Source organism: Zea mays, chromosome 9 (assembly GCF_902167145.1).
Source record: "Zea mays cultivar B73 chromosome 9, Zm-B73-REFERENCE-NAM-5.0, whole genome shotgun sequence".
NCBI classification, from domain to species: domain Eukaryota; kingdom Viridiplantae; phylum Streptophyta; class Magnoliopsida; order Poales; family Poaceae; genus Zea; species Zea mays.
Window position 1 is genome coordinate 104,829,608 of NC_050104.1, and position 25,218 is coordinate 104,854,825.

Sequence of the window (25,218 nt, forward strand, 5' to 3'; positions counted from 1 at the left end):
CCCTATTCGTCAAAGCTGAAGATCCCCTAGAAGCTGATGAGTGGATTCGGGTTATCGAGCAAAAGTTTGGTCTTCTCCGTTGCTCAGAAACGCAGAAGCCGTTGTTCGCAGCACAACAACTCCGTGGTCCTGCCAGTACCTGGTGGGGAAATTTTGTGGCTATTCAACCTGACAACCGTCAAGTTACCTGGGACGAGTTTAAAGCAGCCTTCCGTGAACACTACATCCCCGAAGGAGTGCTGCATATGAAACAAGAGGAGTTTATGAAGTTACAACAAGGTGGAGATACCGTCAACCAATATCTCAACAAATTCAATCACCTGTCGCAGTATGCCATCGACCAAGTGAATACAGATTTAAAGAAGAAGAACTGTTTTATGCGGGGACTGAATGATCGGCTACAAAGGAAAATGGCCACATGCATAGATCTCACGTATGGAAAGGCTGTCAGCACAGCCTTATCTGTGGAAGCCAAATACACAACTTCTGGGAAGAACAAGGGATTCGGTGGTGAGAGGCCCAATCAGGGCCAGGCGAAGAAGCAACGGTTTGTGATCCGACCTTCAAACCAAAATCGCACTTTTTCTCGTCCACCCTCATTTCCCTTTAAACAGCCAATCATTATCCGCCCCCACAATACCCCCACTACCCCAAAACAGCCGGGTGCCCCAGGCACTCGATTTCCTGCCTTGCCTAGTTCTTCAACTGGGTGCTTTAATTGCGGCAAGTCGGGACATTTTATCAAAGACTGCCCATATCCTAGGCAAAATCAATCTAATGCTTCACAAGGATCTGGGAAATCAGCTCAGCCTAAAGGAAATGCTATGGGGAAGAATACGAAGAAGACAGGGCGTGTATATTACACTCAAGTGGCTACTACACCGGAAGGAGAGCCGGTGATGATGGGTACGTTTCCCGTGGCCAGTCACCCAGCAATTATTCTTTTTGATTCTGGTGCTTCACATACATTCATTAGCAAGAAGTTTGTGGAACAGCATCATATTGCATACCATGAATCAAAGGAGGGATTTAAAATTCATTCACCTGGGGGACACATTTATACTAGAGAAGTGGCCTATGGAGTGCCAGTAACAATGGCCGGACGGAACTTTCCTGCTAACATGATTGTTCTAAAGGGCCAAGATATAGATGTAATTTTGGGTATGAATTGGTTAACCCAACACAAGGCAATCCTCAACACTGAACTCAGAACCGTCAGGTTGAGCTATAACCAAGAAGAGATTCTTTTGACTCTCCCCGCAACCAATCCAGCCAAAGCTTCTGGTAGAGTCTATGAAGCCATTGTACCGGAGATCAAGAATATTCCGGTAGTATGTGAGTTTCCAGATGTATTTCCGGAAGATTTGCCTGGACTGCCCCCTGAAAGAGATGTAGAATTCGTAATTGAGCTAAAGCCCGGTACGGCTCCCATCTCCCGAAGATCGTACCGCATGCCCCCTAATGAGTTGGCAGAATTAAAGATTCAATTACAAGATCTACTGGATAAGGGATTCATCCGGCCAAGCTCGTCCCCTTGGGGTTGTCCCGCCATTTTTGTTAAGAAGAAGGATCAAACCTTGAGAATGTGCGTGGATTATCGACCCCTAAATGAGGTTACCATCAAGAATAAGTACCCTCTTCCAAGGATCGACATCTTATTTGATCAACTGACTGGGGCGAGGGTATTTTCCAAAATTGATCTCAGGTCGGGCTATCATCAAATCCGTATTCGGCCCGAGGATATACCGAAGACCGCGTTTACTACGCGGTATGGATTGTTTGAATACTTGGTAATGTCTTTCGGGCTTACAAATGCTCCTGCCCATTTCACCTATTTAATGAACTCGGTGTTCATGCCCGAGTTGGACAAGTTCGTGGTAGTCTTCATCGACGATATCTTGATATATTCTAAGAATGAAGAGGACCATGCTCAGCATCTACGGATTGTATTGACGCGCCTCAGGGAACATCAGCTATATGCCAAGTTCAGTAAGTGCGCGTTCTGGCTGGAAGAAATTCAATTTTTGGGGCACGTGTTATCGGCTAAAGGAATTGCGGTAGATCCTAGCAAGGTCAAAGATATTCTGGAGTGGAAACCCCCAACAACTGTTCACCAAGTCCGGAGTTTTCTTGGACTAGCTGGGTATTATCGTAGATTCATACCAGATTTTTCTAAGCTTGTGAAGCCAATCACAAGTTTATTAAAGAATGACATTAAGTTCAATTGGTCTTCTAAGTGCAATGAAGCCTTTGAGCAATTGAAGACACTATTGACCACTGCTCCGGTATTAGCTCAACCGGACATCACTAAGCCTTTTGATGTATATTGTGATGCATCTGGCAGTGGGCTCGGCTGTGTACTGATGCAAGAGGGCCGAGTGATTGCGTATGCTTCAAGGCAGTTGCGCCGACATGAGGAGCATTATCCAACTCATGATCTGGAGCTAGCTGCTGTGGTTCATGCCCTGAAGATTTGGCGTCACTATCTGCTGGGAAATATCTATCACATATATACAGATCATAAAAGTTTGAAGTACATCTTCACCCAGTCAGAGTTAAATATGAGGCAAAGAAGATGGCTTGAGCTCATTAAAGACTATGAACTGGAGATCCATTATCACCCAGGTAAAGCCAATGTGGTGGCAGATGCATTGAGTCGTAAGACTTCCTGCCACTGTCTTATGGCGAAGACCTCCGAGAACACTTTGTGTCAGGAAATGGAAAAGCTAAACCTGGGAATCATCCAACAAGGGACTCTAAATCAACTAAAGCTTGAGTCAATCATTTTGCAAAGAATAATTGATGCTCAAAAGGATAATCTGGGTATGAAGCACATTCGAGAGAAGATAAAGGCTGGAGTAGCCAAGTGTTTCAAGGAAGACGATCAAGGTGTGATATGGTTCAAAAACCGCATAGTAGTGCCAAAGAACGAAGAGCTCCACCAGCAAATTCTTGATGAAGCACATCTTAGTCGTTATTCTATTCATCCCGGAAGCACTAAGATGTATCAAGACTTAAAGCAACATTATTGGTGGACGAAGATGAAAATCGAAATTGCACGCTATGTGGCTAAGTGTGACACTTGCAGACGTGTCAAGGCCATACACATGAAAACTGCTGGTCCATTACAATCTTTGCCAATCCCAACATGGAAATGGGAAGACATCAGTATGGACTTTATTGTGGGACTGCCCAGGACGATAAAAGGGTATGACTCTATTTGGGTTATAATTGATCGGCTTACAAAGGTTGCTCACTTTCTGCCAGTCAAGACAAATTCCTCGGTTACGGTCTACGCCCAATTGTACATTGCTCGTATTCTTAGTCTGCATGGTGTTCCAAAGACCATAGTGTCGGATCGTGGACCTCAATTTGTAGCCAAGTTTTGGGAAGCACTTCACAAATCCTTGGGTACTAAGTTACTCCACAGTTCGGCCTATCATCCTCAAACCAGTGGACAGACTGAGAGAGTGAACCAAATACTTGAAGATATGCTGCGGGCATGTGTCCTGGACTTCTCACCAAAATGGGATGAATGTTTGCCCCTAGCGGAGTTTTCATACAATAACAGTTATCAAGAAAGTATCAAGATGGCACCCTTTGAAGCTTTATATGGACGTCGGTGTCGAACTCCGCTAAATTGGTCTGAACCTGGAGAAAGATACTTCTTTAGACCTGGTATGGTGAAAGAGGTCGAAGAAAAGGTTCAGAGAATTATCCATAATATGAAGAAAGCTCAGACTCGACAAAAGAATTATGCAGACCGACGACGACAACCCTTATGCTTTCTGGTAGACGATTATGTCTACTTAAAAGTTTCACCAATGAAGGGTGTATCGTGTTTCGGGGTTAAAGGGAAACTTGCGCCCAGGTACATTGGTCCATTCCTGGTACTTGAGCAATGTGGACCAGTGGCATACCGACTTCAGCTCCCCGAAACATTGTCTGTTGTGCACAATGTGTTCCACGTGTCACAACTGAAGAAGTGTCTTCGGGTTCCTGATCGAACCATTGAAGTGACTGATGTTGTCCTGGAACCAGATTTAACATACTCGGAGCATCCTATTCGAGTTCTGGATCAAAAGGACAGGGTCACCCGAAGAAAGACTCTCAAATTCTACAAGATACAGTGGAACCAACATTCTGAAGATGAGGCTACATGGGAAACCCAAGACTTCTTGAATAAGAATTTCCCAGGCTTCTTAGCCTCTTGTAACTTGTAAAGCCTGTATAGCTTTTGTAATAAAGAAGTAACCCCCACATCACCCCTGTCTTGCACCAAAAATAAAGAAATAAAAATGTGATGTGTTTTCTTTACCATTACCTACCCTAGGATCTTAATCTCGGGACGAGATTCTTTTATGGGGGGAAGGATGTAACACCCCTGGTGTTACTATAACTAAAACTTGAGCATGGCATCATAAGCATTGGCATTGCATATGTTTGACACACCTAGAGTGCATTCACTAGGCAAAAATTTCAAACAAGTTGTATTGTTTTAATGTTTTTGCAAATGGAACCCTGGTTAAAGGACTTAACCCTAAATAGTGGTTAAAGGGGTAAAACTTAACCCAAGTTGAGAAAACCTAAAAGCTTTTGGGTAAAAGTCATAAAATGACCCAAAGAATAAACTTGAATCACTTTTGTACCCCTGGGATACCAAAAACCCTAATTGGAACCCTGGAAAACCCTAAAACCAAACCCTAGGGGCTTATATGCAAAATTAGTCCACTTTTGGGCTAAAGTGCAAAAACCAAGCCAAATAAGTATTTTAAGTCCTTTGGTTCACAAATATGTGGACTTGAAAGCAAAATCCTAAGTTTTGGACTTAAATGCAAAATGGACCTCATTTGAGTTCTATTCTAAGTCTGAAAATCAGAGAATTGGCTCCACTTTGGGGCTTTGTAACTTTCAAAGCATAGGGTTTTTGCCCTAGGTCACTACATCAAAATTGTAGCCCAATTATAGGAGCATAACTTTGCTTAAGAGTGTCAGCAGAGTTGTTAAGCAAATATTGGAGATAATTAAGTCCAAAGTTGGACTGTCAGGTTACTAAGGTCTGAATTTTCAGACAGCCAGTGCAATCACTACGACTTTGAGCATAAATTCAACTATGATCCAGCAAGAATCTGCCCATGGCTGCTGTGACAAACCTGTAGCTGGTCTATAGCTCTACAATTTTGCTGCAGAGCATGGAGTATGTTACCATTGAAAATTGAGAGAAAATCATGCTCCAAGTCGCTCCATCAGTTCATCTGATGGGTGTTCTCCATGGTACAGTGCTCGGTTGAGGATCAGATCGACCGCCGTAGAAAAGATCTCACCGTCGGCGACTTCTTTGCCGGGATTGGTGTCGCGGCCGTGTGGGTGTTGCTCACCTTGAAAAGATCTTCACCGCCCGTGCGCTGGCGATCACTCCGGTGACCCCCGTGGCCCTCTCTCCCTCTTTGCGGCCGAATGGATTACCTCGCCGGTGACCGCCGCCTCCCGGCCATGCGCCGCGTGGCTCAACTCTTTCACCGTGTCGCCGTGACCTCCTCTGAAGTCTCCGTGGCTCACCGGAGTTACTGCCACGCCGTTGGCCACGAACTCACGCGGCCAGTGCTTCTTCTTCACCTCCGACCGCCGCGTGTCTCGTCCAAATTCGCGGCCACCGCCCATCCTCCCTATAAATTGAGTCCGTGTCTAGCTCCGTAAGGTAGTCAACTAGCTAACCACCGCTAATCGGCCACAATCATCCACTCATCTGCTCGAATTCGGAGTTTCCCCCAATTCAAGCTTCCGCCACCGTGAAACCAAGCTCACCGTCGCCAGCCCAACTCCGGTCAGCTCCCATCCCCTGCTTCCTCGTTTAAGCTTTCTCACATGCCTACGATGCTTGCTGAACCACCAATTTGAACTGCAAGCTCACCAATCACCGGGAACACGATCAACTGTCCGCCACCCATTCGGTTCGCACGGACAGAGCTTGATAGCTCACTATTTGTGCAATTAGGTTGGGGAAAACATTCATGGGGACTCGGATTTGGTCTCGGCCGAAGCTTAGCGCCTGTCTTAGCCTCAATCGGCCGGCGTAGATGCTCGCCGGAGCATGGCCACGCTTGAACGGCGTCGTGGACTTCCAATTGTGAATTAGTAGAAGTGCAGGGGCCTTTTTGTGATCGGTCAGCGACACACAGGAATAGTGAAAGGGCTCGTTCGCTGTTAGATAAAGACGCGAGGATCTCTGCGCAAAACCGCCAGGGCGCGAGGGCGCGCGGGCGCGCAATTGCCCTGGTCTTGGGCCGTCTGGGCCAGAACCGGCCCAGTTCTGTTTAACCCTTTTCCTTTTCTTTTTCAGGAAAACTTTAGAAATATGTACAAAAATGTAGAAAAATGCTAAAATTGTGAAACTAATTTTCCTAGGTCTGTTATTTTCCCTAGAATTTAGTAAAAATAAGTTTGTGATTTTTAGTGAAAGTAAGAAATTTTAGGGTATTTAAAGTGGTTAAAAATGTTGATTATGGATTTTTAGAAAACAAATGGTAAGTCCAAAAATGCTCAAAATTTTTATATGAGTTCCTCATAATATTTAGAAGCCTTGGGTAGGGTTTGAATTGATTTGGACCTTGTTTGATCACCAAACCCCAAAACACCCCCCCTGCCCTATGAACTCCTTTACCGACTCCGGAAACCCTAAGTTCCCGGAACTCCGTGAAGGAAAGTTGTATTCAAGACATAAATAATAAGTTATGTTATCTTTGCATCCTCATGAGCATCCCATGACATCCATTCTTATACATATGTATGGTTATGATTAGAACGTGAGGAAGAAATCGAAGTAACTGAAGAGGAGACACTACCACCTTCGGAGTCTCAGGCCGGGAATCAGTTCTACTTTGATATCTGCGGATCTGAGCCTGACTCACCTGTGAACGAAGGCAAGCCCCGGTGCATGCAACCCCTTTACTTGTGTTTTTAAATACTTTTTGCACACTTAAGTCTAGTGAAATGTGCATTAGGTTCATAGGAGTTACTTGAAACCCTTTGATGCATTACTTTCCTTGATATCCATACCTTTATAGATACTTCTGTGAAGTATCAAAATTATGATTTACAAAAATTCTTAGCCTTGCTTAGATCTTGTGGATAGAGGTTGTCCTCAATTTAACCATGGAGAGGATAGCTTCTACCTGCAGGAATATTTTCATTTGGAGCAATAGTGGGATCTTACTGCAAAGTTCCCTGTGATGCTCTTTCATCCTAAGGAACAGACACAATCCTAAGGATGGAAATACTTAAATTGGAACTTGGGTTAGGAACAGGTGATGTTCTACCCAGGTTGGTTAAGGATTAACGCGTATGTAGGCGTGCTGACCGAGGACCCTTTAACTGGTCACATGCCTCGTCATGGGTAAGCCTTGCCTCGGGCAGACTAAGGCCGGAATAAGATAACACGAAATGGGCGTGGAGCGGTGGCGAGAGTAGCGTGTACCCTCCGTGGCAAGAGGCTGGACGGTGGTGTATCTGTGCTCTCGGTTTGCGTGAACCTGATCCGGTCTTAAGAACCCCGGTGGCGGGTTGACATATGCAAGGGTTAAGTGCTACATATGTCGTGTGATTGGAGATCCTCAGCTGAGTATAATCGATTCGGATCGCCGTACCTTCGCGGTTATGAAGACTTGGTCACTTTTCTACAACCTAGAGTCAGGATGTGAACACTATGGATAAAAATAATGTTGTCTTGATGTGATGTGAAATTAGACTAGATGCAAATAGAGTCTATTAATACTTAATATGGCTTTAAAAGATTGAAAGTAAGGACTCACTTTAGTAAGCTATTTCTGCAAAGGTATAAGTTGAATTTTTGCTAAAGCCTTTCCTTGACTCCTATTTATCCAGCATACCCTTGAGAGTCTTTTCCTTAGTCGGGTAAGACTTGCTGAGTATTCCATACTCAGGGTTTATCCCTTTGTTGTTTTTAGGTGAGGAAGCGACAAACTTTTGTTGCTTCTGCTCCAAGGTGGTACCAAACGAGGAAAAACAAGACTGAAGTGCGGGAGGACTCGGTCCTCCACTTAGGATCTTTTGCTTTTAGCTTGTCGGGAGGAGTTTGTGCCTCCCCTGGTTTGTATAATATTACTACTCTGCACTCACGTTTAGTCTGGTCTGTAATAAAATAACTCAAGCTTGCTTTTGAAATAAATATAAGTTTTTGTAATTCGCTTCCGCATTTCTTTATCTCCGATGTTCTGTAATGTCTGCAAGACGGGTGAGACGTTCCTGGTAAGGTAAGGAAAGATACCGAGCTTGTCAAGTAGTTCAGGGGCACCTACAGGGTTGTCTGATGTCTGTGAGACAAGGACAACTGTAGGTGGGCCTAATTACTTGGGAGGTTCCGTCACAATGAACTCAGTGTTTATGCCAGAATTAGACAAGTTCGTGGTCGTTTTCATTGATGATATTCTGGTCTATTCCAAGAATGAGGCCGAGCACACCAAACATTTGCATACTGTACTTCAGAGACTGTGTGACCATCAGTTGTATGCTAAATTGTCTAAATGTGAATTCTGGCTGAAGGAGATTAAATTCTTAGGTCACACAATTTCTCAGGATGGGATACCAGTTGATCCTGAGAAGGTGCAGGAGGTGATGGATTGGAAACCCCCGACTACAGTGAGGCAGATTCGAAGTTTTCTGGGTTTAGCAGGGTATTATCGACGATTTATTCCGGATTTCTCCAGAATTGCTAAACCAATGACTGAACTGTTAAAGAAGGGAGTCAAGTATGATTGGAGCCAAAAGTGCGAAGATGCCTTTCATACTTTAAGGCAGCATCTGACAACAGCCCCGGTGCTGGCTCAACCGGATAATACCAAGCCATTTGAAGTTTATTGTGATGCTTCCGGTACTGGATTGGGTTGTGTATTGATGCAAGATAACAGAGTCATTGCTTATGCTTCCCGAGCACTCAGACCCCATGAGCAGAACTACCCCACACATGATCTGGAATTGGCAGTTGTGGTTCATGCTCTTAAAATATGGAGACACTACTTGATGGGAGCCCACTGTAACATCTACACCGATCACAAGAGTCTCAAATACATCTTCACTCAGGCAGATCTGAACATGAGGCAGAGAAGATGGTTGGAGTTAATCAAGGATTATGATTTAGAGGTGCATTACCATCCTGGTAAAGCCAATGTTGTGGCAGATGCCTTGAGCAGAAAAGCCCAGTGCAATTGTATGAGCATGGATGCAAGAATTACCACCCTGTGCGATGAATTGTGCAAGCTGAACCTGGAAGTTGTTTCTTCGGGTGACTTAAGTTATATCTCGGTAGAGCCCACATTGCAAGAGCAGATAGTCAGGGCACAGATTGAGGATAAGGGTGTTCAGATTATCAAGGAAATGATCAAGCAGAAGGCAGAGAAATACAAGTGCTTCCGGCAGGACGGCAAGGGAATTCTATGGTTTGGAGATCGATTAGTTGTTCCCAAGGACCCTGAGCTCAGAAAAAAGATACTAGATGAAGCTCACCTTTCCAAATTCTCCATGCACCCTGATAGCAACAAGATGTACCATGATCTCAGATCTTTATATTGGTGGACCAGAATGAAGAGGGAGATTGCCAAGTAAATATCTGAGTGTGACACTTGCCAGAGGATAAAAACTAGTCACTTGAAGGCAGCAGGCCCTTTGCAACCCCTTCCCATACCATCTTGGAAATGGGAGGACATTTGCATGGATTTTATCGTAGGATTGCCCAATACCTCCAGGCACCATGATTCCATTTGGGTTATTGTGGACAGGTTGACCAAGACCGCTCACTTCTTGCCAGTGCACACCACCCACAGGACAGAGAAGTATGCAGAGATCTACATTGACCAGATAGTTTGTCTGCATGGGATACCAAGGACCATAGTCTCAGACAGAGGAGCACCATTTGTGGCACGATTTTGGGAACAATTGCAGAAATCACTTGGGACCCAGGTCATACGAAGCTCGGCCTATCATCCCCAAACCGATGGCCAGACAGAAAGGGTGAATCAGATTTTGGAAGACATGTTGCGAGCATGTGCACTACACTACGGAAAGGATTGGGACAAGTGTCTTTCCTTGGCAGAATTTTCTTACAATAACAGCTATCAGTCCAGTCTGAAGATGGCACCTTTTGAAGCCTTATATGGGAGAAGGTGTAGGACCCCATTGAACTGGTCTCAAGCAGGAGAGAGGGAATTTTTTGGGCCAGATTTGGTACTTGAAGCAGAGGCAAAGGTCAGGATCATCAAGAAGAACCTAGAGGCTGCTCAGGCCAGGCAAAAGAGCTATCATGACAAGAGGCGGAAGCCTCTACAGTTTGAGGTGGGAGATCATGTTTATCTTAAGGTATCACCCACCAAGGGTGTCCAGAGATTCGGGATCAAGGGCAAGTTAGCTCCTCGTTACATTGGACCCTACGAGATCAAGGAAGCTTGTGGACCCGTTGCCTATCAACTGAGGTTGCCACCCAGCATGTCAGCTGTTCATGATGTATTCCATGTATCTCAGCTGCGGAAATGTGTTTGTCTGCCCACTGAAGTGCTACCGGAACCGGACATTGAGATAGAACCAGACTTGTCCTATCAGGAGTACCCTGTCAAGGTATTAGATCAGAAGGAGAGATCAACTCGGGCAAGGTCAGTCAGAATGTATAAAGTTCAGTGGAGTCACCATTCAGCAGAAGAAGCTACATGGGAGACGGAGGATTTTCTACGCTCTCGCTTCCCCGACTTTCTGCCCAAAGGAGTCGGTATGTAACCCAAAAACCACCACCCCCACCTGCCCTTTGAATTCAATTATAAGAAAAACTTAGATAACAAGGATAGTCTAAGTTGTGGGTTTAACTTAAAAAGGGCTTCCTTCTAAAGTTGCAAAGAGAATGACATTCGAAGAGCAGTTAACAAGAGAAACTTGAGTACGAGAAAGAGTAGCACACCAACACACCTTCAAGCACCCCTCCAAGGAACTCTACCTGAAATCTCGGGACGAGATTCCTTTAACGGGGGAGGGCTGTAACACCCCAGGTGTTACTCAGGGTGTCCACCCAGGGCTACCCCTTTTAACCTATTATCACATGTGGATTGGTTTGGGCAAAGTACATCAAACTTGGAATTCAAGGTCCTAAGCAAGTGCTACCCATCTTGGATATCATGCCCTAGCTTGTCATGCACCTCTAAGGGGAGATTTTTCCCAAAACCCTAAAACAAACCCCTCTTGGGCAATAGGAACCCTAAATGTAAGTAGGATCAAAAGGCCATGTAAACCCTATGATCATGGCTTGGGCAAAATATAGAAGTTGTAATATACTTCATAACCTACAAATGATAGTAAGAAAGTAACCCCAAAAAGATTTCAGAAAAGCCCCATAAAGTTCACCAAAGGTTGAGCACAAGAGGAAATTCAGAATTTGCCTAAGTCTAAAAACTAACCTTTGAACAAAGATCCCACATGTTCACCTTAATCCAAAATTCAAAACACTTCGACCCAATTGACAAAGTGGCGCCAAATTAACCCTAGAATGCCCTGGAAAGAGGTGACACCTACCCTAGGGCGTTTGACACGACTTGGCACCATTTTTGTCTCGGCTTGGACCTAGCTGACATAGCCAACTTCTCACCCCTCTATCTCCCTACCCCGACCATATCTTGACTTGAAACTCACAGCAAAAAGGTAGGATATGGAGCAGGGAAGAGACCGTACACAGTGACTTTGCCAAGATACGCACGCTATGGTGCTCAAATCTGCAGTTGAACCATGGCAGAAGCGAGCTCCCACGTGTTCGACGCGGGCTGACACCCGGGGGCGCGCTCAGAGCATGCCCGTGCGCGAACCCCCACGCGCCCACGGTCGCCCGTGACCACGCCCACGCCACGGCTATAAAGCCCGTCCCAGTGCTTGGCTGCCTTCCCCATTGCCTCCTCCGTACCACGCCTGACTTCCCCGAGCCCGCCCTTAGCTACGGCGACCTCCCCGCGACCCGCCAGAGCCGCCCGAGAGCAACCATCGTGGCCAGCCCCTTTCCCGTCCTCCTCCGTTCGATCCAAGCCTTCAGATAGCTTCCTGGTGAGACCGTGAAGCTTACTCAAGCTTGAACCGAGGACCCGCGTCACCGGAATAGCGAAACCGTGCTCGCCGGAGTTCATTCCCCCACCGGCGCACGTGGACCGGGTAAATCACTGAGCCATTTTCCGATTCAATGCACAGATAGCCTCTACATCCCCCCAGGAAGCTCACCGTGTCGTTGGATTGGACTAGGTCGCCGTGGTTTGGCCGGCACACCCGCCGCCGACGAGGACACCCGCCTGCGCGCGTGGACCGAGCGATTCCGGCCATCCCCGCCGGCGAGCCGTACGTCATTGTGACCGCTAGAACCTCCCCGAGCTAACCCTACCCCTCGCCGGACTTCTCTCGTCGCCGGTAAGCCGCGCCGCCCCTTTCTTCTCTGCGGATACTGTTTACACCTGGGAGGGACCGCGGGTGAGAGGAAGAGAAAATCAGGGGGTTTTGCGCATTGTCAGTCACACAGGGGAATAGTGGCGCAAGGGTAGAACTGCGAAGATTAATTAGGAAAGACCCTGGGGACCTCGGTGTAAACTGCTTTTTCAGAAAACCTTATTAAACCTGATTTTAAATTTGAACAGAAACTTTGAAAATCCATAACTTCTGTTTAGTTCATCCAAAATTGGTCAAACCAATTTTGTCAGACTCTAAATAATGTAACCTACTTAAGAAAAATATAAAAACCCCTATGTACTATAAAAACCTTAAGGTTCTGATTTAATTATAGTTTTGGCCAAAAGCTCAATAATAGAAAGAAAAATAGTAGTACTATTTGGCTAGGGTTAGAAAAATTTGGAGAAGTTTATGTCCACCTACTGACCTAATTAAAAATGCTAAACCTCTCTGTACACCCCATTAAGTTAGTTTTTACCACTTATTTTACAATATGATTAAGGTTAAGAAAAATAGAAAATGTGATTTAAATAATGAACCAGAGGGCACCCCTATTTTTGTTAGGGTACTTATTCAATGTAGTTCACTGGAAAAATCTATCATACCCTGGTTTAGTAATAAATAAGTAGGATACCTTTTATTTTAATAAAACAAGGAAAACTTAAAAAAACCCTACAAAAATAACCCCAAGGTGAAAACACCCCAACCCTTGGGATAACTAATGTTTTGTTAATAAGAACTTAGGAAAAATATGAAATCTGCTGTTTGACATTTTTCAAATAGCAATGTAGTAGAAAGTGCCTTTTTGGCATTTAACTTTAGAAAATCATAACTAAATGACCATCCCTTAGCCTTCTGTGCTTTTTGGCACAGAAGCCTATTATTGCTATTAGACGCCAGCAAAAATAACCTTTAGGACAGAACCCACCCCTAATTAGGAGATGTAGTGTAAAGTGGCCCATTTTACACAACTCTTGTTATTTTTGTCTAAAGCAAAGCCTTTACATGTAAAGCCTCAAATTCTTAAAACAGGCTAGAATAGCAAATGGCAACCCACTGTAATTTTTATGGATTTTTTGGAAAATAGTAAACCACTGTCGTAGTTCAAACCTACCCTAGAAACCATAAGTAGAAAATAAAGAAAAAGAAAAGTGAATAACAGGAAATTAGTGCCATCCTAAAAACTCTTTATAACTTGTCCACTGAAGTATACAAAAGCAATACAAATTCCCTATGATTATCCTCAACAAAAACCTAAGCCTAAAAGTGATTAGCATACCCCACTAGAAGCCCCGCATGACCAAGAAACCCTAAGTTACTCCTTAACTTAGTTTTCTTTTTAGCATAATGTTATTAAATCCTGCATAATCCGGACATACATGTTCATTGCATTCAATAGACTGTAACCTTGCTGACGGAGAGTACGTCCTCGTGCCGGAGTAAGGAGCTGCTCAGGAGGTAGCCCCAGATCCAGCACCAGAGCCTGCACCAGAGGACCTGCCTGCCACTGCTTTGGAAGGCAAGCCCCGCTTTATGCATAACCTGTTATTTATGCTATTTTACTTCACTTAATGATTGTAGGATTGATTGTGCACTTAGGTGTAGGAATTGTTTGAAACCCTAGTTGCATGATCTCAGGAATCCTGTTGAGATGAATACTAGTATGCTAGGTCGAGTAGCTGCTTTATTAATTAGGATCTCGGTAGAAGACGAGTGATTTTTCTAGCACTCGCGCGAGGTCAGGAAATTGGTTGTATCCACTTTCTTATCATAATGATGTTGGTTGGTGGACAACAATCCATGGGGATTGGTTGTCCATGGGATAAAAATTGGAATAAGGATTAAGGTGTGGTACCGTGTGTCAAGCGTTTGAACGTACTAACCACATACCGAGAAATATGGTAAATCGGTAAGCCTAGTACCTGAGTGAACCTGCCCGCAGATTGCCCTCCTCATGCGACCTGAGACGTGGTCTCCCATTCCGGTTATGGTGGGTACAAGTGCGGTCACTGCACGACGGCAGTCGGGGTCAGTGAGGCATTGTACGCCAAGGCGGTGAGCCCCTTTCTGTTGCCAGGGAATCGATGGGGACGGTTGATGTGTGTGGGGACGGAGTGCCCCTACATGTCGTGTGTTTAGGTTTACCTTGCAAGGTTTAAAAACTCGATTCGAATCGTCTGCTTCTCGCAGCTAATGAGACTGCTTGATCCATGCTGCTACGTTGAGTAACAAGTGGAATTGTGATGAGATGATACAAGATGTTGATTGCTAAAAATGTTTGCTACTATGTATGAATAGATAGTACATCTTTAGCCTTAAGAGAGTCACACTTAATTTGACAAAGTTAAAAACTTGATTTAGAAACTCAGCTAGTGCTTTTGGCAACCAAACCCCACAGCCAAACAGCTGCATGTCTAGAGGTAGAGGAGTAGACTCCTCACACCGGGTAAGTCTAGCTGAGTATTAGTATACTCAGCCTTGCTTGTGGCATAATTTTACAGGATCTCTGGAAGACATGGTTGCTGGAGTGACTTGGCCGTCCATCTTGCCACCGGGTTAGACTGTCGAGTGGGACCCTACCTCGGCTGAGGAGGAGCATGAGGAGTGATGGGACAGGCTTCCCCATCTCTCTATTTATTTACCGTTAGTTTTATTCCGCTGCACTTCGAACAATGATGACTACTTTTGCAAAACTCCGATGGTGATGTAATAATTTAATACTCCTTCATGTATGGTTTTATGCTTTATTGTATTTGCTCTGTGACTCACCTTCGAGTGAGATTATGGTACTTGATCCTGTCAGTGGCCGTGTCGGACTAGATCCGAGGGATTGACGGATTATTCTCATTTAAGTGTGGTCTAGCCTCTAAGACAGGGCTCAGGCACTTAAGTTGGAATAATTCGGGCAGTTCCGCCACACCCCACTGGATATAAAAGTTCCTTTTGAGACAGTGTTTAGCAAGGAAGAATCAAAGATTAGGAGCAGTATGTTATCTGAAGGTTTCATGTCATTTGCGTCTGGATGGAACTCCGTTGATGTTGACTCTGAAGTTAGCTGGTTACCTGATTACGTTGATAAAGCACATGATCACAAACTTGGTTGTGAACTTGACACTATAAGTGGCTCGTTCCTATCCAATAGTGCTGGAATGCGCTACTTAGAAGCATTGCTAGACAGAGGATCGAAAGATGGGTTAGTACTGATTAAAAAATGGCTTATTGAAGCCTTGCAGCATGGGAAGCTAACATCTGCATCCAAAGGTCGGCAAGGAGCCACTTCTGTTTCAGAGATTCGATCTATGGTGCAAATGCTTTCCCGAGACCAGTTGTCATTGTTAAAAAACAAGGGTGTTATCTAGTTAGCACTAGCTGCTGAAATGACTCTACGGGAGCCTCAAAGTTCTCGCTGGGACGCCTTTACAAGTGCCGAGAGAATATTAAGTGTGACATCTGCAGAGACACCTCAAAGTCTTGCCAGTGAGCTTCGTGATTTCATCAACACTAGCACTTTAGTTGAATCACACGCACAAACTACTTCAATGGAGTCTTCACAGGGCCTACTTAGTTTCCAGGACGTACTGCTTCTAACGATTATAGGGTATATCTTAGCTAGTGAAAATTTCCCTACATCTATGGCTGGTGGTCCATTTTCTTGGGAAGATGAGCGGTCTCTTAAAGATGTTATAGTGGACTCTATCCTTGAACGACCATCATCTGTGAAGTTGCGCTTCCTTGATGGCCTGGATAGTGAACTTGAAGCTAAAGCTAGATCTAAAGATGGTGAGAGGAATAAAAACTCTAGCGAGGTAGCACCCAGTACTGATGTTGATTTTGATGATGAATGGGGTACCTGGGATGACAGTGATAATACTGATCACCAAAAGGAGGAAGCTTATGGGGACATGCAACTTAAGTTGGAAGTGCGAGATAGAGTTGATCAGCTTTTCAAATTCTTTCACAAATTATCCAGTATGAGGTTAAGAAATCAAGCCTTTGGTGAAGCCCTTGGTTAAGTTGTAAACATGTGCAGTCAAGTAAGAAATCACTGGACCCTGTGGCTCCTCTTAATGAAGCGTAGGTAAATAGCTAGCAGTTTGGCAATGGTGTAACACTGAAATATGCATTCCCTTACACTATACTATTATAGTACTTTAGAAGTTTGGATCACATTCTTCCTGTTGGATCCACTCAATATTATTAAAGGTTTTTTATCTCTCAGAAGAGACTCCTGATAAGGTTCTACACAGATTATACAACATAATGACTTATTCTTTTCAGAGACTGCAGATTCAAGTGAAGTCATTTTTTCACTAAGATTTAGTGCGGCAACATCCATATTGTCTTTGTAGTCATCAAGCAACTGTTTTGTAACAGTTTAGTACACTCCCTCTCTAACATCACCTTCAATTCGAAGATCCGCACAATGTTCTCTAACTTTCTCGATTTGTCTCAGGAGCTCTTATTTGGATGACAACTGAAGATGGTAATGCCTTAATATTCTTCATACTATTTGCAAGCAACCGTCAAAGATGTTGGTTTTCATAAAAAACAAAGCATCGATTCTGCTCATCAGTCTACATCTTTCGTCAAGTTCATCATGGGTCATGCATATTGCAGGTACCTCTATATTCTTGGAAATGATTTGGTCCATTCTCAATACAATCTCTGGATTTTTTTGTCATAAAAATGATTGTCGTGGTTGTGAAGCCATTCTCTTTAACTTGTGCATACCACACATATTTCAAGATTTCTGATATCAGGTAATTTGGAAAATGGATACATGCATGCTATTCAGAGGCCATCGTAAAAATGTTGCCCACATCAGCCATATAAATTGTACTCCACTAAGTAAAAAATGCATCATGGCTTTTGGAACCAAGTTGTTAAAGATGCATTTTGGATATTGAATCAGTTGTATCTGGAACGTTTTGCAGATCACCAGCAAGATCGAAATCTCCTAATGTTTCTGTAAGTTCCCTTCATCATTTTGATAATAATTTTTTGTTATTTTGTTGCCTATTTTTATATCTACTAAAATGTCAATGTAGCCAGCAAGTGGTGAAGCAGCAAGCCCCAAGAAGCAGAGCCCATCTGGCTCACGCTCTCCTGATGTAAAATGATTCTACTCTTATTTGCTGTAGTTGTTAATGGCAAACACAGCTGAACTGACAACAATCGGTCAAAATTTGCAGGCGAAACCTGAATAAAATTGCTATGCTGTTAAAGGATTCCAGATGGAGTCAGGAGCTCTTCTTTTCTTAACATTTGTCAAAATTTGCTGTAATTATATGGCCATAATCAATTTGGATTTGGTTTATCATGAAACTTGTTTTATTTCAACAATAAATCTAGGTATAATATTGTACTGGTTGCAATTTGTAATGGTTTAAAGGTCATGAATCAACTTTCTTAATTGTTACTTGATTGTTCTTGCTTGTTCTTGCATATCCCTGCTATTTGTTTGATGGCTACCATTGTTACTTGATTGTTCTTGCATATCCCTGCTATTTGTTTGATAGGAAATTGTGCATCACATTGTTCTTTGACACTGAATTGGCCAGGTTCAGTGTAATTTTAAGTGCAGGGCTGCACAATGAAACATCGGTTCAGTCTACAAACATCACATGTTGAGTGTACTCTCACTAAAACACATGTTCAGTCATACACAGGTTCAGTCAACATTGCAGGTTTAGGTTAGTAACTGAACCTTGTGCATGTATATTCTGTTTTTTTGTCAGGCCTTGTTGATTAAAGTGATTAGTTTTGTGTACTCTGGAAGAGAAACCTTCGATGCTTACTGGTGACTTATTATTATTGTTAGAGATAAATCTGTACAGCCCCATAGGGCTTCTATATTTTTGGTATGATTCTATTTATGGTAGAGATAGAGTTTGTTGCCATTAGGTTGGGCTTTGTAGTGCAATGGTTAATTTTATCACATGCCTCTCTTTCTATCAGGATTGATCTTTACACATACAATCAATCAGCTTCCAGTATCGGCTCCTTAACCTGACTAAATTGTTTTGCTTATTAAAAATTGCAAAGTGTTCCTATTCAAGTTGGGCAAACGCCCCACTCTTGCAGTACTTTATCTCATTGCTAACTCGAGGGAAGCTCAATGCCTTTCAGTCTCTTGAGCTATCTGCGCTATAGGAACGTAAAGCATTTTCGGCGGGAAATTGGTTTGCAGAAGATAAGCCGGAGGGAAGCAGTGCAGAAGATAATCACCCGAGTTGTTGCAGTGCTGAGCGCCAACAAAGAAAAGTAAACAAGCGACGCAAAAAAAAGGATCTGTGGATGTCCAGCTGCGTCGGGCGGTGGCTACATCAACAAATGAAAAATAAAAAAGTGAAATGTGGACATCCAGCGCGTTGGCTACAACAAGAGATGAAAAATCATGCGCAAAAAAAGCAACGATATGATTTGGTTGTTGAGATTTTACAGATTATCATCTAAAATTAGAGTTTGTTGTATACACCCATCCATTAGGAACTTGTCTATCTTTTTTACAACCCTAAGACTCTAAATTTTGCTAGGATTTATACCTAGGCTGTTGGAGTTGCTTTAATTTGTTGTATTCCTTATTCTACTCAGATATAGTGGTTATGATATGTTGGGTAATCACCGGCAAGCCTACTTACTTGTGTCTATCTTTTGATGAAAGTTGTTATGATTATCTTTAACTTTTGTAGTGTTGCTGCATGTTGTATTGACCTTTATCATCTTAGGGCTTGTTTGTTTCGCTATCAATCCATGTGGATTGGGTGAGATTATGTGAGTTTAAATCCTAAATAAACCAAAATCTTTCATAATTTTTTTTCAATCTCATCTAATCCATATGAGATCGAAATAACCGAACAAGACCTTAAGAGGAATATAACAGTGTTGTTAAGATCATGGAATTTTATATATACCTAATTTAGGACGAGAAGTCATATCATGATATATTGTTTGATTTACGATACCACACATATTACGATTTCATGTGTTTTTCGTGGCAACGCACGGGCATAGACCTAGTAGAGATATGAAGAATGGAAATGAGCGCTAGAAAGAAAAAAAAACGAAAAGGCTGGGCCAAAGGGCCAGCACGGTCATGCACTCGTGTGCGAATCTTTTTTTTTCTTTGTTTTTTTTTTCAAATTCCAAAATTGGTTTTCCCTTTTTTAATGTAAGTTATTCATAAATATATAACTAAATATATTTAAATTTAAATATTACAAATTTATTATAAATTTAAAAATAATATTTTAACAATTCATTATTGTTTTATAAAACGAGATCACTCTCCCACAATTAAATCCAAGAATTAGATTTAAAATTCAAACCAACCCAAAATTTATTGTTCGGTATGAATGCATCAAACACTTTAAATGAAAATTTAATACCCTATTTATCATAAATAACTAAATGCAATATTTTTAGTTAATGGTTTTTATAGTGTTACAAACAATTAATAAGTGTTGAAACAATTAATCACCATCGACAAATAAGCTTCTTCCGTGGCAGCGAGCATGAGTGGTCCTGCAGCAGCTTAGGACTTAGGAGGGGCTGAGGCTACTATCTTATTATTTGACCAACTATTTTAAACTCTGGCTATAGAAAGTTCAGGCCGGCAAGCACATGTTGTAGTTAGTTCATCTCTTTTCAAATTAAAGGAAAAAAGTTTCAGCCGTTTATGTCTGAACATAGGCACACAGAGGTATGCAGGAAAGATGTGAAAATTCATATGACTCCTAACCGAAAAAAATAAAAAGCAAACAAATAGAATATTAGTAAAGTCCATGTGTGCACCATGTTTCCTTCAAGTTCCAGGGGTCTGCAGAGCTGCACAAAGATTTGCAATTGCAACAGCAAGGGTGCTTACGGATACACAGATGTTTCTGAACCGCGCTGAACGACTCATTTGCCGGTGTGGCTTGTATTTTTTTAAGGCTCGCCGCCTGTTTGATTTTGACAAAGCCAGCTGATCAAAGGAGCCAAGCTCGAGTATATCTAAGCCATAAAAAATACTCATGATTAGATGTTGAGATAGCTTAGCTGCCACTTAATATAAGACCTTGAACAGCGCATTTGACACAGAAAAATGCAAGTGGGTATTTGGGAATCCCTTGCTCTAAACATGCCCTAAACTTTTTACAAGTGGGCATATACAATACAGTTTTCCATAAAAAGAACAGCCATACAATCACAACATCAGAACGCTCTGGAGTCGACCGTGGACTTCGAAAATTTTCTTCAGCGGCAGCGCTAAACCATAACGCAATGGCGGCGGCGGCGAGTGTATGCGTGACCGGCGCGGGAGGCTTCATCGCGTCTTGGCTCGTGAAGCTCCTCCTCTCCCGTGGCCAGTACGTGGTCCGCGGCACCGTGCGCGACCCTGGTAAGGCTGTCAGACCTCTCCCTTTCATCGATCCGTCGCGCCCCGTGGCTTCTTGGCCACTCGGCTGGCGATTCTTGTGCTCCCTCCGTCTAAAAGGAGCGCACATATTTTTTTTACGAATCAATTAATTTTAAACTTTATCAAATATAAAAGGTACTAATACTTTTTTAGTTATTTCTTTTTCCGAAGAAACAGGAGTAACACCCTACTGGTTAAAATACTTTTTTTAGATTCAATATGCGACTTCTTTTTAGACCGACGATCTCACGGCCCGCTGATAAGTGACTTCAATTTGGATCTCATTGGTCAAGGGGCCAATGAAAGTCAGCATCAAGATAATGTGCTCAGTAAGCCGGGAAGACCACCCAAAAAGAAGAGATAATGAGGATTTTGACTTGGAATGTCAGGGGCAGTTCATTAAAGAGAACATCTCTCAATATGATTTACATGGCGTAGCGTGTGTGGCTTTGGATACCTGCCAGTGGCAATTCAGGAGGCAAGCAGATTTGGATTAACAGTAGCCTTCTAGAGATTGAGGGGAGTCTGATAATTGTGGAATGATTGGTATTTTACCAATCAGATTGTTGTCTTTTTGGTATTATGTCATTTATGCCTATGGTTTGTAGGTTTATCTGTGTCTATGATTTGTGGGTTTGATGGCAAAATTTTGAAGCCCACTGATAATAATGACAAAATAGCAAATCTCTTGATAACTGTTTATGGGCCCTGCTGGTCAGCATGAATTTCTATAGAATATAGATTGTATCCATGAACTCTCTGAGGTGCGTGACAAGGTATTACTCCCTATGTTGATCTCTGGGGACTTCAATCTTATTAGGGAGGTCAAGAACAAGAGTTCTGATTTGTGTAGTGAACATATGATATATTTATTCAATGGCTTTATTGGAAGTTTCAGCTAAGGGAGATCATCTGGGTTGGTCTCAAGTATACATGGACTAATAGAAGGCTTGATTCGGTCAGAGTAAATTTAGATAGACTTCTTGTATCTATCCCCTGGGAAGACAAGTACTCCCTGTGCTTGGCATGGAGCCTAACTAGGGTGGGTTCTAAGCAGTGAGCATGCACCAGTGATACTGGACAAAGGGGAGTTCAGGGCGAATAGGAATATAACTATTACTTTTACTTTGAGAACCAATGGCTCCTTAACCATGGCTTTGTGGAGATGGTACAGGAAAAATGGATGGAAAATAAAGGAAGGAGATCTCTTCAAAGATATTCTTATTTGAGGATACACAGTGGGGATAGCTACACATCTTTTCCACTGAAAAGAAAAGTTTCATTAAGGCTGAAACAAATTGAAAACTAAAGGAAAAGAACACTATCAGCAGGCTAAAAAAACCAGGGCCTAATAGAAAAAGTTGAACAGATATCCTTTTTCTTGTGTTATGATGGACCTGTCCAAGATTTTTGCTTTGTTTTGATGGACCAATAAATTTGTTATATATATGATGAAGATGTATCTTGTTTCTCCGGTTCAAAAAAGATATATCTTGTTTGTGCTCTAGGTGCTAGCAAGAATGCTCATCTCAAGGAGCTGGAGCGGGCTGGGGAAAGATTGCAGCTTCTCCAGGCTGATTTGTTGGACTACAGCAGTGTTGCATCAGCAATTGCTGGCTGTGAGGGTGTCTTCCATGTAGCTTGCCCTGTCCCTTCTGGTCGGTCCTCCAACCCCGAGGTGAATTTGTCAAGAACAACTATTTCATATTTTGTTGCCTGAAGTTTTAAGGTTAAATAAGGAGGTTTATAAACAGTTATTTCAAAGATCAAAGGCTGCAATCAATACTACTACTGGGTCCTGGCAAGGCTTTGCTTTCAAGGCTTCAACCTGTTAATTCTAACATGAAATGGAGTTTTCTTTAGAATCTATCTTCATAAACCTAGAAAAAAATCAGAATGCCATCAAATTATTCTAATTCACATGAGACATGCTGAATTCATTTACTATCTTGAAACAAGTGTGAGATAGGCATGCAATATTTGACCATTCCTTAAGGTATCTGTGTTTAACTGCAACTCAATTAGTGGCAACAGACAATGTTTTATCAATTCTTCCTTGCGCAACATCATTGTGGCTTAGTTATCTGGTCCTACTATAGACATATGTAAAAAAATGATTAGTTTATTAATGAGCATGTCATATGATAGTTTATCCTTTTTTTTGTCTTTCACCAAATATTTCTGATGTACAGGTGGAGGTCATAGGTCCTGCTGTAGTAGGAACAACCAATGTGTTAAAAGCTTGCTATGAGGCAAAAGTTAAGCGAGTTGTGGTGGTGTCTTCTGTTTCAGCTGTATTCAGTAACCCTAATTGGCCTAAGGACAAGGTCTTTGATGAAGATTCTTGGTCAGACGAGGATTATTGCAGGAAGAATGAGGTGATGCAATTGTCCCTTAGTAAAGCGATGATGTTGCTTGTGCAAATAACAACATAGCGTAGAGAAAAAGAATTATCTGCTACTATAACAAGAATGATCTTATGCGCGTAAATATCTGATATGGGTGTTCCCGTTGATAGGAACGAGTTCCAGGCCGCAGCCCAGATCGAGTAGGCTGGGGCGGCACCGGGATAGCTCGCCGGCGACCTATGGTAGCGGTTGACGGAACCACCGGCCGTTTATCGTCGGCGACGCCTGAGACTGGAATTTGTGGAACAAGAATGTCCCTTTTCTCTTCTGCCTTTCTCCCTTTTATTTCCCCACAATCTCTTTCCTAAACATAGAAACTATAGAGCCGTATAATGCTCAATAAGGTAACTAATGCTACCATTACAAAAAGGGACTATTTGCTACCAAATAATCACAGCCAATCAACTCAGTGTTTCCTAAAATAAACTCTATGCGGCTGGGCCATATCAATACTCCCCCCCTCGACAGCAAGCTTGTCCTCAAGCTTGAAATCTGGGTGCGCCCGACGGAAGTCCAGAGCATCCTCCCAAGTAGCTTCTTCAAGATCCTGTCCGGTCCATTGAATCAAGAACTGCCGGTGCCCGTGAACAAAGCGTTGAGCCAGTATCTTGTGAGGAGTTGGTTGTGCAGATTCTGGAGAGGGGTAGGATACATCTTCAGGAAGGTCTGGTGTGGTGGATGGAGGAGGCCCTTTGAAAGGTTTCAGCATGGAGACGTGAAATACATCATGTATTTTAGCTGTTGCTGGTAAGGCGAGACGATATGCCACGTTGCCCACTTGACTGACCACCTGGTAAGGTCCAAAAAATCTGGGCGCCAACTTGTGATAGTGATCCGGGCGAACCGAGAGTTGACGATGACTTTGGAGCTTTAACCACACCCAATCACCCACAGCATAAGAGACCTCACGGTGATGGAGATCATAACGCTGTTTCATCCTGTTCTGGGCAGTCAACAAGTGATGACGAGCTCTATCCAATAAGGCATCACGATCCACCAGCTGGCTATCAACCGCATCCACAAGGGTAGATCCTTGGCTGTAAGGAACCACTGGAGGGGGTTTGCGGCCATACACCAATTCGAAGGGAGTCAGTCTGAGAGCAGAATGATAGGAGGAGTTGTAACAAAATTCAGCCCATGGTAACCAGTGGACCCAAGTGGAGGGCCTCTCGGCAGCTAGGCAGCGAAGATACATCTCAATAATACGATTAACCACCTTTGTCTGGCCATCCGTCTGAGGGTGATAAGAGGAAGAAGTGAGGAGCTGTGTGCCACAACGCTTGAAAAGATTCTGCCAAAAGGAACTAGTGAACACTGGATCCCGATCGGAGACGATTGACTCTGGCATCCCATGTAGTCTCACAATCTGGTCAAAGAAAATATCAGCAACCACCGAGGCTGTAGCAGGCCGCTTGAAGGCAATAAAATGGCCATATTTTGATAATCGATCCACCACCACCAACAAAGCCGTCTTCCCCTGAGACTTTGGGAGACCAACCACAAAATCCATTGAGATATCAGCCCAAATATGATGAGGTATTGGCAAGGGTTGCAGAAGGCCAGCTGGCGCTAGAGTGCTTGCTTTATGCTGCTGACAAACAAGACAATTCTGGACATACTCTTCTACAGACCGACGCAGATTCTCCCAAAAGAAACTTTGCTTAATACGTATGTAATGTTTTATGCACTCCCTCATGAGTCACATCATGATAAGCAGCCACCATTTGGGGTCGAAGAGGTGATGTTGCTGGATGTCACACTCGGATTTCAGGGGCACTAAGACCCGGGCGCGAACATAATCACCAGGTGTGCTGGGACCAAGTCTCACACATATGATGAATCATGGCACAGGATCGAATGTCACATCTTTACTACATAACAGGAATTCTATACAAAATAAATAATTACATTATAAGGAGACAACGGTCCAGCAAC

General features: G+C 43.1%; 2 protein-coding genes across 2 annotated transcripts in view; both read left to right on the forward strand.

Annotated features, from left to right (window-relative positions):
* The window catches only part of LOC103638780 (sec1 family domain-containing protein MIP3), a 31,314-nt gene extending 14,844 nt beyond the window's left edge, over positions 1 to 16,470 (forward strand). Inside the window, exon 4 of the mRNA XM_020544675.2 lies at positions 15,395 to 16,470. Within this exon, the coding sequence (XP_020400264.2) occupies positions 15,395 to 15,833 (439 nt within the window). The 3' untranslated portion in view covers positions 15,834 to 16,470. The remainder of the gene's footprint in view (positions 1 to 15,394) is intronic.
* A 4,133-nt stretch (positions 16,471 to 20,603) lies between these two features.
* LOC103638781 (cinnamoyl-CoA reductase 2) overlaps positions 20,604 to 25,218 on the forward strand; it is a 51,378-nt gene continuing 46,763 nt past the window's right edge. The window contains exons 1-3 of the mRNA XM_008661596.4: positions 20,604 to 20,857; positions 22,384 to 22,553; positions 23,068 to 23,253. Coding sequence (XP_008659818.1) covers positions 20,740 to 20,857; positions 22,384 to 22,553; positions 23,068 to 23,253 — 474 coding nt within the window. The 5' untranslated portion in view covers positions 20,604 to 20,739. The remainder of the gene's footprint in view (positions 20,858 to 22,383; positions 22,554 to 23,067; positions 23,254 to 25,218) is intronic.